The sequence below is a fragment of the Aureobasidium namibiae genome, assembly GCF_000721765.1.
Source record: "Aureobasidium namibiae CBS 147.97 unplaced genomic scaffold scaffold_9, whole genome shotgun sequence".
NCBI classification, from domain to species: Eukaryota; Fungi; Ascomycota; class Dothideomycetes; order Dothideales; family Saccotheciaceae; genus Aureobasidium; species Aureobasidium namibiae.
Genome location: NW_013581200.1, coordinates 886,977 through 902,653, shown reverse-complemented (window position 1 = coordinate 902,653; position 15,677 = coordinate 886,977). Strand labels below are relative to the sequence as shown.

Below are 15,677 nucleotides of genomic sequence, written 5' to 3'. Positions count from 1 at the left end.
ACCGCTGACGCGGGCTCTGGAGTCGAATTCTCTGCATACAAGCTGTCATGCAAACCTCAAATCAGGGTCGGCCCTACCGTTCGCATCTTAGACCTGCGTGCGATGCTTGTAGACGCCGCAAATCTCGCTGTACGACAACGGAAGGGTCTGATCAGTGTTTGTTGTGTCAAATCCATGGCTCGCGATGTGTCTTCGTCCATAGCGAACAGTCGCGTCGTCGGAAAGTGCCCGCATCGCAAGGCCGTACCTCAAGCTATGCAGATAGCTTTGAGAGCAACATCGACCCTGACAACAGCTCCATGTCCATGACATGCAATGAGGAGACCCAAATCGCGGATACTGTTCTATCCGATGGTCAGACCTACCGCAGCGATTCAGCACCTGTGGTAAACTCGGCTCGTCCACACGCTCCGGCAATCGAGGAAGCCAGCATGAGCGCAATGCTCGCTGAATCCGGAGACTCTAGTACACACATCATCAGTCCTGCGATAGTCGACGATAACGAAGAGCTTGATAGCTATCTATCGAGTGACCCGGCAGTCGGCATACGAAGAATCACGCGTACCTCGTCAACGAGTACGAACATGGGCCCACCTTCGAGACGCGTCCTCTTCAACACAGTCCTCAAGAAGCCACTTGGTATTCACGCAAGGCAAACACTTGCCGCCAGCAAGCTCGAAGTCATCGAGAAGCTACTTGAGCCACATGTCATGGACTTGATTGATCTGCATGTCACTCATGCCCTGCAAGCACCCAGGCAGACTGCTAACGTATCTCAGATTCTTCGAACACGCCAACATCTGCTTCCCCGTTCTAGACGAGACTTCGTTCCGACGGACGTATTTTGAACATAAAGACCACCTTTCTCCCGCTCTTCTAGCCAATTTGTACGCCAACGCCATGTCCTACTGGAATAATTCACCACGACTACGCAACCGTCAACCACCAGATCACCGCTACATATGGGTACAAGCTAACGAGGCCCTTCACTCCGAGCTCTTCCTGTCTCCTGGCATTTCAACTGTCATATCCATCATACTCAACGTTCACGGTAGACCAAGCACCTCGATGTTTGGCAATGGAGGCATGGTGGGAACGGCGGTAGCGCTTTCAAATTCGCTGGGTCTCAATCGTGATTGTTCAGCATGGGAGATTAGTCCGGGCGAGAAAGCTCTGCGATCTCGCATCTGGTCAATTGTCGTGCTGATGGACCGCTGGTACGCAGCACCAGGAACAACCAGATTGATCTTCTATACTGATCCAATGACAGGACAAGTCTTGCTTACGGCACCCCGCTGTTGATTCATCGCGCTCAGTATGATGTGCCTGTGCCCAGTATAGAGCTGCTAGCACCATCTAATGCTTCGGCCCTGCAACTTGCTGGTCTATCGGTCTTCACAGCACTTCTAACCCTCACAATTGTCTTGTCGCATTATCTCGAGCACGTATACAGCATCGCGCGAGTTGCAATCAACATCCGGCAATCAGTCTCCCAGCTCGATCTAGAGACGCTCCTGACAGACTGGGAAGACACTCTGGATGATGACATACGTCGTCTTGTCATTCGAGGGAATGATCTCGACCGTGCAGGCGCAGGCAACCTCAGACTTTCTTACCTCGCTGTCAAGCTCCTGCTACGTCGTATTGGTTGCGACACCGCCAATCACGATAGTGCCGTTCAAGCTCGTCTTCAGACGCAGAGAGTTGCGGAAGAAATAGTCTTGCATGTACAAGAACTGAAACAGCCTTACCTTAGAGGATTCTGGTTGCCGACGAACGGCTTCACTCTCACTTCCGCGACATTATTCCTGCTGCGAGACGCATTGAAAACCACTACCAAAACGCGCAATACATCGCTAAAGCTGGCCAAGGATATGATCTCGAGTCTACAAACCCATCGTGAAACCGACGCTTGGGATCTAGCAGATGATTGTTTGTCAAATTGCACAGACATGACCGACAGAGTTGAGGCCGGCAGGACTTTTGAATCACCTGGGATGATCGAGACTCAGTACTTTGTTGACAACAACTCCCTCATGTTCAACGATCCAGTCTTGGGATTTGCAAGCGCATTTGATTTCGATCTCGAGAATTTCCAATGGAACGAAACTACATAACAAAGAACTAGATGATCATGCGTCATCTTACTGAAAACCAAACTCATGAATTCGTTCCGGCGAACACTACCACATCTACAGTACCAGACTCTCTTCGACAGGTTTCACTTCAATACACATACTGTCAGAAAATCTGATTAGCACAGTTCTTCTCCAAAACATCACGACACGAAATTACCTTGAAGTTAGGGTTCTGAAGATCAGTTTCATCGCTGAGTCCTCTCATCTGTCCTTCGGCAACGTGCTCAGCCGATGATGCATTCTTAGCAGCACGCTTACGATTGCGAGTGAGGAACAGCAAATACAAGCTCCCAATACTGAGCATCTGTATGCCGATACAAGTCAACATCATACCTACGCCTAGCTCATATCTTGGTGCCTGGGGCTTCTTGAAGAAGAAAGGCCCGATGAGGTTTCCGAGACAGTAGCCGATGAGAAGCATGGCAGCAGTTGTGGACTTCTTGGTTGATCCGGCAGTGTTGGCTGTCACCACAGACATGGACAGCGTCCACGTAGCCGTGTAAGTGAATGTGATCCACAAGCATACCATACGACCCCAAGGCACGCTTCTGGGCAAGGTCCACATTCCAATGACACCAGCTAATGTGGGCAGCAGACACAAGAACATGGTGAGCAATCTTGCGTTCTCGAAGCGCGAGGCGAAGAAGGTTGCGCCTGTACACACCACGAACTGTATGGCACCCGAGGGCATTTGAATCAGCGTGGTGCGCAGTTTCGAGAAGCCGAGACCACGAATAATGAGACCTTGGAAAGTAGTCAATCCGCCGTTGGGAGCGTTGCTGCTCACCGCAAAGATAAAGAGCAACCAAGTCTTGGTGTCTGTCAGCGTCTCCCACATCTGATCCATCTTGAAGGTCTTTCCTTCTAGTCCAGTACCGTTGGCTTTAACGCGTTCGGTCACGCCAATCTTCTCATCCTCGGAGAGAAATTTGGCCGTTGCGGGGCTATCAGGCAGGAAAAGAAGTACCACCACACCCCAAGCGATAGTGATGCATCCCCAGATGAGGAAAGTGTAGCGCCAACTAGACAAGTCACCATGGATGTGTCCAATGCCGAAGCTCGTGATACCAGCAACAACATAACCAAGTCCGGCGCAACCAATCCAGATGCCCAAGCGTAGAGGTTGTTCCATACGTGTATACCAGATACTGAACATCATCATCGTTACTGGCTGTATGCACGCTTCGAAGACGCCCAAGAAGAATCTTGCGGTTGCCAGTCCGGCGAAGTTGTGACCTGCTGCGTGACAGGCGAGAGCGACGCCCCAGAGGATGACCTGGCTCGTGTTAGCAATTGATGAGTACTAGCTTTCGTTTGACCATCACTGACCGATGTTCCCAGGAATTTTCCAAGTGGAAATCTCTGCAGGAGGTACGAGGTTGGCCATTCCCAGAACATGTACCCGAGGTAGAAGATGGCTCCAAGCCATGAGAACTCGACTCCTGAGACATGGGTCTCGTTGGCCAGTCCAAAGACGGCAGCGTAGGACAAAGTCGTCTTATCGATTGATTGCAGTGCGTAAGTGATACATCTGAGTCCGTGTCAGTGATTGTTGAATCAAGACTGCATCGGAAGAGCGACGCACAGTATTGGCATCAATCGAAAGTCGATCTTGCGTACAAGCTTCTTGTCATCGAAGACAGCCAGAATCTCGCCTGTTTGAGTGGGATCGTATGTAGTCGTCTCGCGCTGAAGGTTCTTCATGTCGAGGTCTACAGCCTCTTCTTTGGTGCTGCGGCGAGACAATTGGGTGGCCATTGTGTCTAAATATCTGCAAGGCTAATGTATGGTTGAGCATCATGCAGAGTCTCAATTCTTATATCTTTGTGAGAACCGAGTCAATCCTTACGCGCACTCCTCGAGTCCGTCTTTCCGCGGACAAAAGAGTCTCCTTATCATCGGAGAACTACTCCAGGACATGGTGATAGTGGCTATGACCTATCGCCAGAGTTCGTGTGCAGATTGCTGAAGGTACGACCCCGCAGATTAGCTACATGGAGATAGACGGGGGCAGATAAGAGGTGCGGGGGGTGGTGGCCTATCTACCCGATCTAGAGTTTCCCGCGGGCATTTCATTTGCCGACGATGCAACACTTGATAGAGATAGGCAATGTCTAGAGATATCCAGGTACTTATCGTCTGCAGTCAGTTTCTCGTTCGTTGCAACTGAATTCCACAAAAAACAGAAGATGTCAGAGAACAAACAAGTTCACCCTTACCAGCTGCTGGACATTGATGAACGGGTCAAACGTGTTCTGCTCAACACGCCGCTCGCAGATGGACACAACGATCTTCCACAGCAGCCACGATGCTGTTTCCAAGGCCAAATCCACAACAACCCCAAATTTGATCTCGACAAAGGTTTCCAGCGTGGCATGACGGACCTGCCTCGTCTCAAGAAAGGAGCCGTAGGACTGCAATTCTGGTCAATTTGTGTGCCTCATCTACGTGGCTCCGAAGACTTTGCGTTGCCCACATACAATGACATGTGTCGTGATGCGATTGAACAAATTGATCTATCTATCCGAATGGTCAAGCAGTATCCTAGAGACTTTGAGCTCGTTTTTGGACCAGAAAATGTCAGGGAGATATACCAAAAGGGCAAGATCGCTTGCTCGATTGGACTGGAAGGTCTTCATCAAGCTGGAAACTCCATCAGCGTCATTAGAGCTTACCATCAGCTGGGTGTGAGATATGTAAGTATACTCCCATTCTCAGAATGCGCACGACTAATTAGAGGTCAGTGCACCATGACCCATGTCGAGAACAATGCTTTTGCCGACTCTTCGACGTCCAAGGTTGGGCCTGTCCACGGAGGACTATCAAGTCTCGGCAAAGCGGCAGTCAAAGAGATGAACCGGATAGGTCAGACATCACTCTCTTCCAGACAGATACAGAACGAGCACTGACGCAACCCCAGGCATGATGGTGGATCTGTCTCACGTCTCGCCAGAAGCTGCAGAACAGGCCCTCAAGTGTACAGTTGCGCCAGTGATGTTCTCCCACAGCAATGCTCGCGGTGTCTTTGACTGTCCTCGTAATGTGCCCGACTCTATCCTTGACCTCGTACCTGCCAACAAGGGCATCGTCATGGTCACTTTTGTGCCCGAGCACCTCGCAGCCAGGAGGTCTAAAGCCACGATGGACATGCTTCTGGATCATCTCTTCTACATTGCGAACCGCATCGGGTGGGAGCACGTAGGTCTTGGGTCAGACTTTGATGGTGAGTTTCAAGGGTGCTCCTGTTCGTCCGTTCATAATGGTTCTAACACCTCTGTAGGTATCGCATCCGTCATCCCTGGCCTTGAGGACTGCTCGACCTTCCCTCATCTGCTGAAAGCCATTCTGGATCGTGGCGCGACTGAGCAACAACTCGCCCTGGTAGCCGGAGAGAACATCCTTCGAGTATGGACGGCGGTCGCGCAGGTTTCTCAGCACATGCAGGAGGAAGGTGTGACTCCCGTAGAGGACGTATGGGAAGGCAGAAAGTTTTGGCGGTATGATGGATTTTACCAGATGCCGGACCCAGATCCAGAGGATAGGCTTGGTCTTGATTGGTATGGGGTCAAGCCTCCGGAGGAGGGCTTGTATCATGATAAGTGAGAGGCAGTTTCTAAATGTGAGCTTGGAGGACGCTGGTGGTGTTGAGTAGTAGTCGGACGGTACATTATCGCTTACAGATTGTTTTACGAAGAAATTTAGTATCATTCAACGAGGAGCGTAAGCCTGGTTGTATCTTCTGGCATTTCTTGGGCCTTGTAAGTAGTGATCAGATGTGACAAGACTGAGTCAAGGGGTGCGCTGAAGACGTACGAGCGAGCCAGAGTCTCGGCGGACTATGTATCGAGGACGGAGGCCCCTGGGATTTCCTTCTCTCACATCGCATGCGTGTATCACATTACCGCATCAGTACAACTGCATTATACAACGACATCACATGAAGCGAGAGGGCACTTCTTCCTAGTCTACAGTCGGCTGGGAACTTGGACCAGAGCGCTATACCCGGCGCTTAACCGCAACAACAACAACCACAGAGCGCTTTGTCTTAGTACAGTTTTGCGTCATTCACTTCTATATAATTACATATCTAGCTAAGCTAAGATAAATTCTCGAAGACGAGAATTATAATTACCTTTTTTAAGATAGTAAAGAACCTCGTCCTAACTAGGTCTAAAGGCCTCCTATACTACTAGATTAACATTATTCTAGTTATAGCTACTATATAGTATAGAAGACTCTTCTATTAGAGGGTTATTACCTATTAGCATATATAGCGCAATTTAGTCTTATAAGTAGATATAGGCTTTTAGATAAAGACGATATCTATTAGTATTAATGTCTTTAAGCTTAACTATTTAAACTTCGCTAGAGTAATAAACAAGAGTAGGAAACTATTATATAAGCGTTACTTTACACTAGTTAAGGACATATATAGGTAGGTACTCATCTATATCAAAGTCCTAAAAACGATTCTAAAAAAGGCGTAAAAACTCCTTAAGCACCTTAACTCCTTAGTTAGTCCTACCTTTAGTCTCTAGATATTAATAAAGCTTACTAGGCTAACCTAATATAATCTAAGGGTAATAGGGTTGCTTCTTAATCTTATAAATAGACTAGAGCTTAATAAAAAGTAGTATCTTAACGTAGAGAATAGGAAGGTATATAGTAAGGATTATAATCTAGTTAGTAATAACACTAGACGTAAATAGGCCTTATATAGCTAAGTTATTAAAGACAACTTTAAACTTACCTAGGTAGCTCTTCGTAAGCTATCCCTACTAGCTCTTAATCCTCTAATTCTCTTTACTTATTCTATACTAAAAGGTGTTTATAAACGTAAGGTTCTAACTAATAAGTTCCTTACTAAGCGTAAAGTATGCGTTAGTAGCTATGATTATTTTGCCTCCTTAGTTAGTACGAAGAATGTAAGGTATAATACTACCTAAAGAGAAATAGTTAAGATACTAATAGCAAATAGATATAGTAGTTCGAGCTATAATACTAATATATACCTACATAATCTATTAAGACTACGCATTAATAGCTACATAAATCTATATGCCATACTTCTTAAACTTATAATGCGCGTCTATATACTGTATATAGTTTAGGCTAGAGTTGTTAGCTAGAAGACCTTAAGCTCTTAATTTCTTTTATCTCTATTAATAAGCCTTAGAGTTAAGCTTTATAGTAACGCTATAGACTCTATTCTAGCTAACGATACTAAGATAGGTATATTTAGTATAAAGGTAGGTATATAGATGGCTTTATCTAAGGTCTTTAATATAGCCTATATCGTACTTAGTAGTTAGGATTATATATAGGACAATCTCTAACTTCTCTCTTAATAGGTAATAGGCGCTTATAAAGACTAGGCTCTCTCTAAATGTCCTTAACTCGTTAGGTAGTAACATAGTAGAAACCGTTATGCTAAAGCATCTCTATAAGCTCTTAATTAGTTACTTAGAAGCGACTAAATATAGTATAAACTTAGAGGTAGAGCGCATCCTTATTTAGTGTAGATAATATATTACCCTAAGCTTTAAGATAATAAGTAAGTGTTATCTAACTAATTATAACTCCTTACTCTTATAATAGGCCTAGTATAGCATCTAGTTCGTAACTAATAGTTAATCTCTAATAGATAATACATTCTTTCTAGGGCTTAAAGTTAATAGGAGAGGTTATAGCAAATAACGAAAAAGAAAAAAAAGGAAAAAGTAAGTATACTAGGAGGTAGTAAAGAAGGACGGCCTAGTCTAGTAATGGGGGTAGAAGAAGGAGAATAAGAAGAAAAAGGAGAAGAAGAAGAATAGCTAGATCTAGTAGCAAAAGTAGAAGAAAGATAAGAAAAAGAAGAGGTAAAAGAGACGGCGAGCTTTTATACCTCTAAGAGGTGTTTCCTTCCCTTTTAAGTTAATATGGCGAATTGCTAATAATTCTAAAAGGTAAAGAAAGCGTAAAAAGGAAGGCGTAAAGGAAGGAAAAAGTAATAAGAGACGAGAGATTAAAGTTAGATTAAGTAGCTAAATTAGGTAACATTAAAGCCTTCTTTACTCTTTCTCATTTATATGGCGATTCCCTTATGATTCCGAAAGAGCGCGAAAGACGACTGTGTTAACTGTTTGTTAACAATTCGGAAGGTCGGAAGCGTGAAACTTGGCACTGATACGCCGCGTACTTAGGGCGCGTCGTCGTTGGCCGCGTCATAGGAAAGGATTAACACGTACCCTCCGGTTTCTCATCTTCCCTAACATTACACCGAAAATCTGTCCTTTGGTCTATTTGCTCGAGCAAAACCACAAAACAAAGACCAAATGGAAACTGTCACAAGATCGCCCGACGGTAGCGTCGGCTCGAGAATCACCTTTCTTTCTCTCGCGCCTGATACACGAAACAGGATATACGAATTGATTTATCCCAAACACACCCATCAAGCTGTCATCGTGTCTTCGGAAAAGGGTCACCGCGAAGTTCCAGCAGCAATCTCTCGGACGTGTCGCCAGATACGAACAGAAACATTGCCATATTTCCTGGACATGCCGCTTGTAATATTCGTTGTCAGACATCCTCAGGACTTGGCCGCTTGTAGAGAATGGCTAAGCTTCATTCCAGATCATGGATGGAAATTTATCAGAGGCATAAGGATCAAGCATTCTCATTGCAGGGCAAAATGTTCACGGTCTTGCCATCTTCATTTTGAACTTGCCCTGGACACTGCCTTGTCGCCAGTGTCGTTCTGGGGCGATCGACGAACAGAGTGCCCAATATGTGGTCCCGAGGAAGTTCAACAGGACTGCATAGCAACGATTGATCTGGTTCTCAAGGAAATGTGTGGGTTAGGCCACATCACTCCTGCCGGGACGAATCTTGTGCTTGAACTTCTTGCGCCATTGACCGCATGAAAGTGCTCTTCGTACTATCGAGTAAATACAATACAGGCGCCACCTCCCAAGCAATTGGAACGCTTCACGTTCTTCATCAAGAGTCTCCACATTTGTTCCTATCACATTCGATTCCAAGCACCATGACGAGTCTTCCAGACATCGAAGGCTCGGCTTCCACCGCACTCGTGAATGGTGGATCTTCTAGTATTGGGCGTGCCATTGTAAGTCAAGAGGTTGATGAGTGCTTCTGATCAAGAGCTGAGATCCATTGAAAGCTATATGGGGGTTATGATCAGGACTTGACATCGTCCGAGAAGAGGGCGATACACTTCAAGTAGTTAAGATTGCTTTGCGTGTATGAGCCAGATGAATTGAATGGTTGAGCGGTTATGTTCCGCGTCTGTTCTGCCAGCCCAATCGCGCAATGCGTCGCATGATAAAGGCCCGCCACACGACTATCGACCCATTTTCTTCGAGCACTTGTAGCAAGGGCGAGCTTCCTCCAATCATACGTACAATGCTCCTGGTGGGAGTTCGCGACATATAGTGTAGAATATTCGCCCTCACGCAAAAGCGCCAGATCTGTGGGTAGACTCAGGAGACTGTCCAAAAACCACAGTCGATCCCCAAAAGGATCATATTCGCTAAAGCCAGCCCCGTCTTCTTCCGTTCCAAGCGGTTCCCTCTAGTACTCCAACTCCAACCACACACCGAGATAACTGTGCTTGCGTTCGATCTCAAGACTCGCGAATGGTTCAGCCTCATCGGTAATGAGCGCATCAACGCCTTTCGTCATGTTGTCTTCCAGTTTGCGCCTATCGAGCAAGCAATCTTCGCAGCCGGTGGCTATAGCATTGACCTTTCGTGCGGTGATGCCAGCAACTGGGAGTACCATGTTAAGATTGACGACAAGTGGGTGCATGGTTCACTGAAGCGAGAACTCGCGTTGATCAAGAAGCATGTGTTACCTCTATTCAAGGAGCGACCTTTGCTTGCTTGCTGCTGAGTTCAGAGAGGAACATATCAGAATGTGCAAGGCGGCTATTGAACTTGCACGGGATGCTCTCGACAACTTCACTAATACATATGTCCTCGGCAAGCACATTCAGACGACTGCCGACGCCCTTGGAGAACTGGGTGGTGCTCTGGTGGCTGTAGAAAAGGCACGCTTCCAGCACACCTCTCCTTAAAGTAGATGGAGGAGACTTCTGAGAGCGAGATTTCGAAAACGGAACTGTTGATCAGGGACAGTCAGGAGCAAGGGCGTTCGATGCTGTCGTCATCCGTAGCTGACAAGGGGACCTCTTGTTGATAGCTAGACAAGAGATGACAGTTCAAGCTAACGGAGGTGGGAGAAGTAGCCACAGTCGGATCTGCACAACAGACGCAGTACGAAAGAGGGACTCGTATCATGAGATTGAATACCGAACAAGATCTGGAGACATTACTGCGTGCCTTTCTTGGTGAACAATTCATGTAGCTCGGACCATCGACACATCAAGCTACTCTTTCCTTCCGACGAAGACATGACTGTAGACTGGCGTCCGTCCACTGCACGTCGTCAGACTGCGAATCATGTCTTGCAGAGCTATCAGATGCCCGGAAGGACCGAAACACAAGCACGTAGCATGTCCGCGCACAAGATGAGGTCAAAACGTCGGGAGAGTCCAAATGTGCACTATGACCCCGCTTTCAACTCCAGCCATCGCGCCAACCTTGTCTTGACCACAACTCTTCCCCCCGCATCCTCTTTGCAGCTCGCCAATGTTCGCCCAGACAAGTATGACTTGTTGGCGGCACGTTAAACGTCGGAATCCTCCGTCGGATGCCTTGATATGGCATAACCGCATCGGCGGCGTGAGGCGCGAGGACGGACGGATGTCTTTGAAGAGTAACCCACACGACCATCCGATAACAAGGACGTTTGATCAACACTAGCCAATGCCATTTGCATGGAGAAAACCTGGAGTGCCAACCTGGGGACCCCAGAGTGTTCCCGCTAGGCCACCTCGTGTTCCGTTCGACATATAAGAAGGTCGATCCCACACCCCACCTTTCGTATACCATCGAGTCATCCAGCTCGTCGACAATCCTCCCAAACACATTTCCAACATGGCTATCGAACTCAGAGGCAATGCCCTCATCTCCATCATTCTCCTTGCCTCAGGCCTTGACTTCCTCCTGTTTGGTTTCGATCAAGGCCTTTTCGGTGGCGTCCTGGCCGGCGAGGGCTTCAAAGAGATGCTCGGCAATCCATCAGCTACTCGAACTGGCCTGGTAACTGCCATCTATGACATCGGATGCGCTCTCGGGGCTGTCATGGCCTTTCTCATCGGCGACAAGGTCGGCCGCAAGAAGAGTATCGTTTATGCCAACATCATCGTGATCATCGGAGCCGCCATTCAGACAGCCAGCTACTCGTACGCTCAGATGAGTGTTGCCAGAGTTATCGCTGGTGTTGGAGTTGGCTTTTCCACCGTCGCTGTACCAATTCTACAGAGCGAGACACTGCCTAGCCGTAACCGTGGCGCTGTGAGTATTGACGTCCTTGTGATACTGATCAAAAGTAACTGACACAAATCATAGCTTCTCGTCGTCCAGTCAGCCCTCATCATCATCGGCGTCGCTATCGCTTCTTGGTTGTGCTTTGCCACTCTCTATTCGAACACGAGTTTTCAATGGCGCTTTCCCATTGCTTGCCAGATGCTGTTCTCCGGTCTCGTTCTTTGTCTTACTCCATTCCTTCCTGAGACTCCTCGCTGGCTAGCAGAGAACGGTCGCACAGAAGAGGCTCGCCAGATTCTAGCTCGTCTCGGAGACAAGCCTCTAGACCACGAAGACGTCACGAACCAACTCAACGAGATCTGCGAAGTCGTTGCTATCGAGCAAGAGGCAGGTGACGCGACATGGGGTGAAGTCTTTACCAACTCGACCAAGTCAAGGAACTTGCACCGCGTCCTCCTCGGTATGGGTCCGTACATGATGAACCAGTGGTCGGGCATCAGTAAGTCGCAAGACAAGCATGCAAGAGTAAGAGCAATCTCTAACATCTCCTACAGATGCTCTCTGCTACTACCTCGCATACATCCTTGAGAACTACCTCGGCTACAGCCCAAGCATGGCTTTGATCCTCGCCTCGGTCGCCTTTACTCAGTATGCCATCTTCTCTTGGCCTCCGTACTTCTACATCGATCGCCTCGGTCGCCGCTGGACGGTCATTCTCTCCAGCATCGGCTGTGCAGCATGTATGGCCATCATCGCCGGCGCACTCGTCAATCCCACCCACACCAATTCCATCGTCGCCGTCGCCTTCATGTTCCTCTTCATGGACTGCTTCACCCTCGGCATCCTCCCCGTCAGCTGGTCGTACAGCGCCGAGATTCAACCTCTCCGCGTGCGAAATAAGGCAACGGCCGTCGGCGTGTTCGGCCACTGGATGAGCAACTTTGTGGTCGTCATGGTAACACCCATCGGTCTCTCAAACATTGGCGGCAACTACTTCTGGGTATGGGCGATCGTGAACGCATCGTTCGTGCCTTTGACGTGGTTCTTCGGTGTCGAAACTTCGGGTAGAAGCTTGGAGAAGATTGACTTTATGTTCTATGACGAGCCCAGAGTTTGTATGGGACTAAACAAGAATCACACGAGGGTCATCAGCAAGGAGACATACGATGAGGAGAGAAGATTGAGCCTCGCTAGAGACGAGAAGAAGCTCAATGTCGACCAGATCTCTGTAGTAAGCAAGTGATGGAGTTCTTGATCGCTAGAGAAAAATACGTAGAGTACGATACTCCCACGAAGATGCAGAGTGTATTCCTAGCTATAGAAATGCACGATTACTCCTGAGATAGAAGCAAATTCAAAGAGAATCGAAGTCATTCTCGAACCAATGTTTTCTCTCCGCGTGCAAAGGTTGGAACGCGTGTAGCTATGATAATGCACAATGTTTCCGAGAACTGAATACTATCCGTCGAAATGTGGTGATTTCCAGGCTGTCCCTGGATGCATCACTAATTGAAAAATCGCTGTGCCTTTCTATAGCACCTACTCTGTCGATCTTCGCTAAAGAAAGATGAGGAAAAGAGTGCTTATGTGTGTCTCCTGTCCTCCTTCTACACAAGTTCATGGGGCGTACGCTATGAGAAGGCACAGTAGCCTCGAGAAACAGAACGTTGTCCATAGAAATGCGGTCCTCTCTATGCTCTCTTTGGGTGTATCCCTGATCATGAAGTCACTGTGCCTTTTTATAGTGAGCACTACACTCTATGGCTCTGTGAGAGAGAGGAGTGTAGGAGACTAGGGGTTACAACTTTGAGCATACGGAGAGGACCAAGTGAGTGAGAGTGGCCGAGTCGGGTCCTCGTCGTGTGCAGCTGTTTGCATCACTGCGCGTACGCACTCACTTCTCGTGCATGCGTTCAGTGCCTTTTCTTCAACCTTTGACCCCTTACGCATCACCCAGTAACACCTCTTCGTCCCTCTCTCTCTGCTTGCAACTCGACTGACCGGACGCATAGAGATGGATTTCCAGCCTGGAAGCGGCCTATCGGCCTCGGATATGGTGTTTTTCGACACCATCACGCCCCTTTCGCCTTCCAAGCGAATCGAGTACGAGGTAGGCGTGCACATCACCCAAAAGTGCTTAGGACTACGCTGACACGAAGCAAGCCCTCGAGTCTCGACAGCGAGAGAAGAATCCAGGAGCTGGACTCCTGGCATACCCTGTCAGAGAAGAAGCGTAAGACCCGCATCAAGTTCGAGAACCTCTTGCGCGAATGCTGCGCTAGACGCTCGATCTGTAAAGGTCTTCTAGGAGATGCGGTCGTAAAGTACTCCACCATCTACACCAAGCTCTTGCCCAGCAGCAAGTCTGTGACTAAGCTGCAGCGCTTGTTGCGTTGGCACAACGACGAAGATCCCCCCTATCTCAAATGGAGCCGTCAGGTCTGCCTAGCCGCACTGTCTTCTCGTGGCATCGTCCTGGACGATCCAGACAGCATGAGCAGATTCCACTGCCGCGCCGCCCTAGACGAAGCTGATGAGAACGCCTCGTTGCGCTTTATGGACCTACCTAGAGAGGTCCGCGACAGCATCTACGGTCACGCCCTTTATCAGCCCGCCGTGATAAAGAGAGTTGCCACTACCACGCCAGCCCTGCTTCAGGTTAGCTCACAGGTGCGCAAGGAAAGCCAGCCAGTTTACCTCAGCATCAACCGCTTCCAGCTGCACTCTCGCTTCCGCATCCCAGCTAGACGCCAGGAGAACAACTTCCTCACCCACTACGCCTACGACCTGAACCGCGAGGACTACGACTGGCTGCTCTACATTGGCAAAGAGAATGTAGCAAAGATTCGCCGCGTTGCCATCACGATTCTCGGCGACTGCACCGACTGGCCAGACACCCTTCACCCCGACCTCAAATCCCCCTATGTGGGCAAGTGGATGCGTTTCAACTCCTGCCAACATGACGGATGTGAGGAACGTGATCAACAGACTATGAGCGAGTGGGCAGAGTCTTGTTCAATCAAAGCAAAGCAGACCGCAGCCGAGGCAGAGAACGATGATGTTGATCCTGAAGATTCGGCTGCAAAGGCTGCTTGGGCCGCTAAACGTGACAAGGACCTCCAGACTTGTCTTGCAAAGGCTCAGCTCAGATTGAACGTATTCAACAAGCATTGCGGAAAGGGCAAGACTGTTGCGCCTACCATTGAAGGTCTTACACTGCTTGCCAACGCAGTTCATGAGATTTTGAAGAAAATGCAGCCTCGCGAGTGAGGAAAGGGATCGAGTCTGATGGGGAATATGCAAGCGAGAGTGAAGATGAGAAATGCAAGCGAGAGAGCTTGCCTTGATTAAGAGAAATGAGAACGCTGTTCCACAATCACCTGCTCTCAAGTCAACTCATGAGCAGGACTGACACTATAGAAATGCACAGTTGTCTCGAGATGATGAGGGAGTCCATTGAGAGCCCTTAATTTTGGATCTCTCAATGGATGCTTCCTGTTTTCCAAAGAAACTGTGCATTTCTATAACTCGTTCCTAAGTGGTAGCAAAGGCCATAGAGAGCTGATCATATCACGACTCTCTCTGGATGATAGCCATCTGCCAAAAGAACTGTGCAAGTTTATAGTTCTCTTCTAGGGAATCGCAAAGTCCAGAGAGATTCGGTCGTTTCACGTATTTCGATGGATGCTTCCTACATGCCAAAAGAACTGTGCATTTTCATAGCTGTCTGGATGACGATGAGAAGGTAGGAAAGCTGACGAAGGCAGGAGCGATGGAGGTTGAAGAACACGGACAGCACGGACCAATGTCTCACAAAGAAGAACTCGTCCATCATCTTCGACGCATACCATCATCTCGTATCGCTTTGCCCACTGACAACCTAGACGAACGCAAGTTTGCATTGCCGCGACGACAGAATATCCGGAAGCTCTATCACGACCTGAAATAGTCAAAGCCGTTTGGCTTCGACGATAACGGTTGAGCAATGAAGCCGCCCATCGCTGTTGCGCTGCGTGGCAGAGCAACGACTGCAACCGTCTATCGAAGCATCGACATTGCCGTCGCCTGTGATACACCAAGTTCGCTATCGTCTATTGCCGTCACCGTCGTCGTCTAGAATACTCGTCATTCTTGCTGTAAAGCCGTT

General features: G+C 48.3%; 6 protein-coding genes across 6 annotated transcripts; 5 read left to right on the top strand and 1 right to left on the bottom strand.

The window, feature by feature from the left end:
* Window positions 1–47: 47 nt before the first annotated feature.
* M436DRAFT_46973 (uncharacterized protein) lies at window positions 48–2,117 on the top strand (the record flags this gene model as incomplete). Its single annotated transcript, XM_013571492.1, is given in 3 exon segments — window positions 48–731; window positions 751–1,217; window positions 1,271–2,117. The coding sequence occupies 3 exon segments, from the start codon at window positions 48–50 to the stop codon at window positions 2,115–2,117; spliced, it is 1,998 nt and encodes a 665-aa protein (XP_013426946.1).
* Window positions 2,118–2,226: 109 nt separating this feature from the next.
* Window positions 2,227–3,896, bottom strand: M436DRAFT_82335 (major facilitator superfamily transporter; the record flags this gene model as incomplete). The annotated part of the gene is made up of 4 exons (XM_013571856.1): window positions 2,227–2,238; window positions 2,296–3,414; window positions 3,468–3,669; window positions 3,724–3,896. The coding sequence occupies 4 exons, from the start codon at window positions 3,894–3,896 to the stop codon at window positions 2,227–2,229; spliced, it is 1,506 nt and encodes a 501-aa protein (XP_013427310.1).
* A 431-nt stretch (window positions 3,897–4,327) lies between these two features.
* Window positions 4,328–5,741, top strand: M436DRAFT_47538 (uncharacterized protein; the record flags this gene model as incomplete). Its single annotated transcript, XM_013571606.1, has 4 exons — window positions 4,328–4,834; window positions 4,883–5,003; window positions 5,059–5,361; window positions 5,419–5,741. 4 exons carry the CDS (start codon window positions 4,328–4,330, stop codon window positions 5,739–5,741), a joined length of 1,254 nt encoding a protein of 417 aa, XP_013427060.1.
* Window positions 5,742–9,165: 3,424 nt separating this feature from the next.
* Window positions 9,166–10,215, top strand: M436DRAFT_82333 (uncharacterized protein; the record flags this gene model as incomplete). The annotated part of the gene is made up of 3 exons (XM_013571855.1): window positions 9,166–9,246; window positions 9,645–9,937; window positions 10,005–10,215. 3 exons carry the CDS (start codon window positions 9,166–9,168, stop codon window positions 10,213–10,215), a joined length of 585 nt encoding a protein of 194 aa, XP_013427309.1.
* A 922-nt stretch (window positions 10,216–11,137) lies between these two features.
* M436DRAFT_47726 (general substrate transporter) lies at window positions 11,138–12,773 on the top strand (the record flags this gene model as incomplete). The annotated part of the gene is made up of 3 exons (XM_013571636.1): window positions 11,138–11,557; window positions 11,612–12,029; window positions 12,085–12,773. 3 exons carry the CDS (start codon window positions 11,138–11,140, stop codon window positions 12,771–12,773), a joined length of 1,527 nt encoding a protein of 508 aa, XP_013427090.1.
* A 771-nt stretch (window positions 12,774–13,544) lies between these two features.
* M436DRAFT_82331 (uncharacterized protein) lies at window positions 13,545–14,800 on the top strand (the record flags this gene model as incomplete). Its single annotated transcript, XM_013571854.1, has 2 exons — window positions 13,545–13,640; window positions 13,694–14,800. 2 exons carry the CDS (start codon window positions 13,545–13,547, stop codon window positions 14,798–14,800), a joined length of 1,203 nt encoding a protein of 400 aa, XP_013427308.1.
* Between the last annotated feature and the right edge of the window lie 877 nt (window positions 14,801–15,677).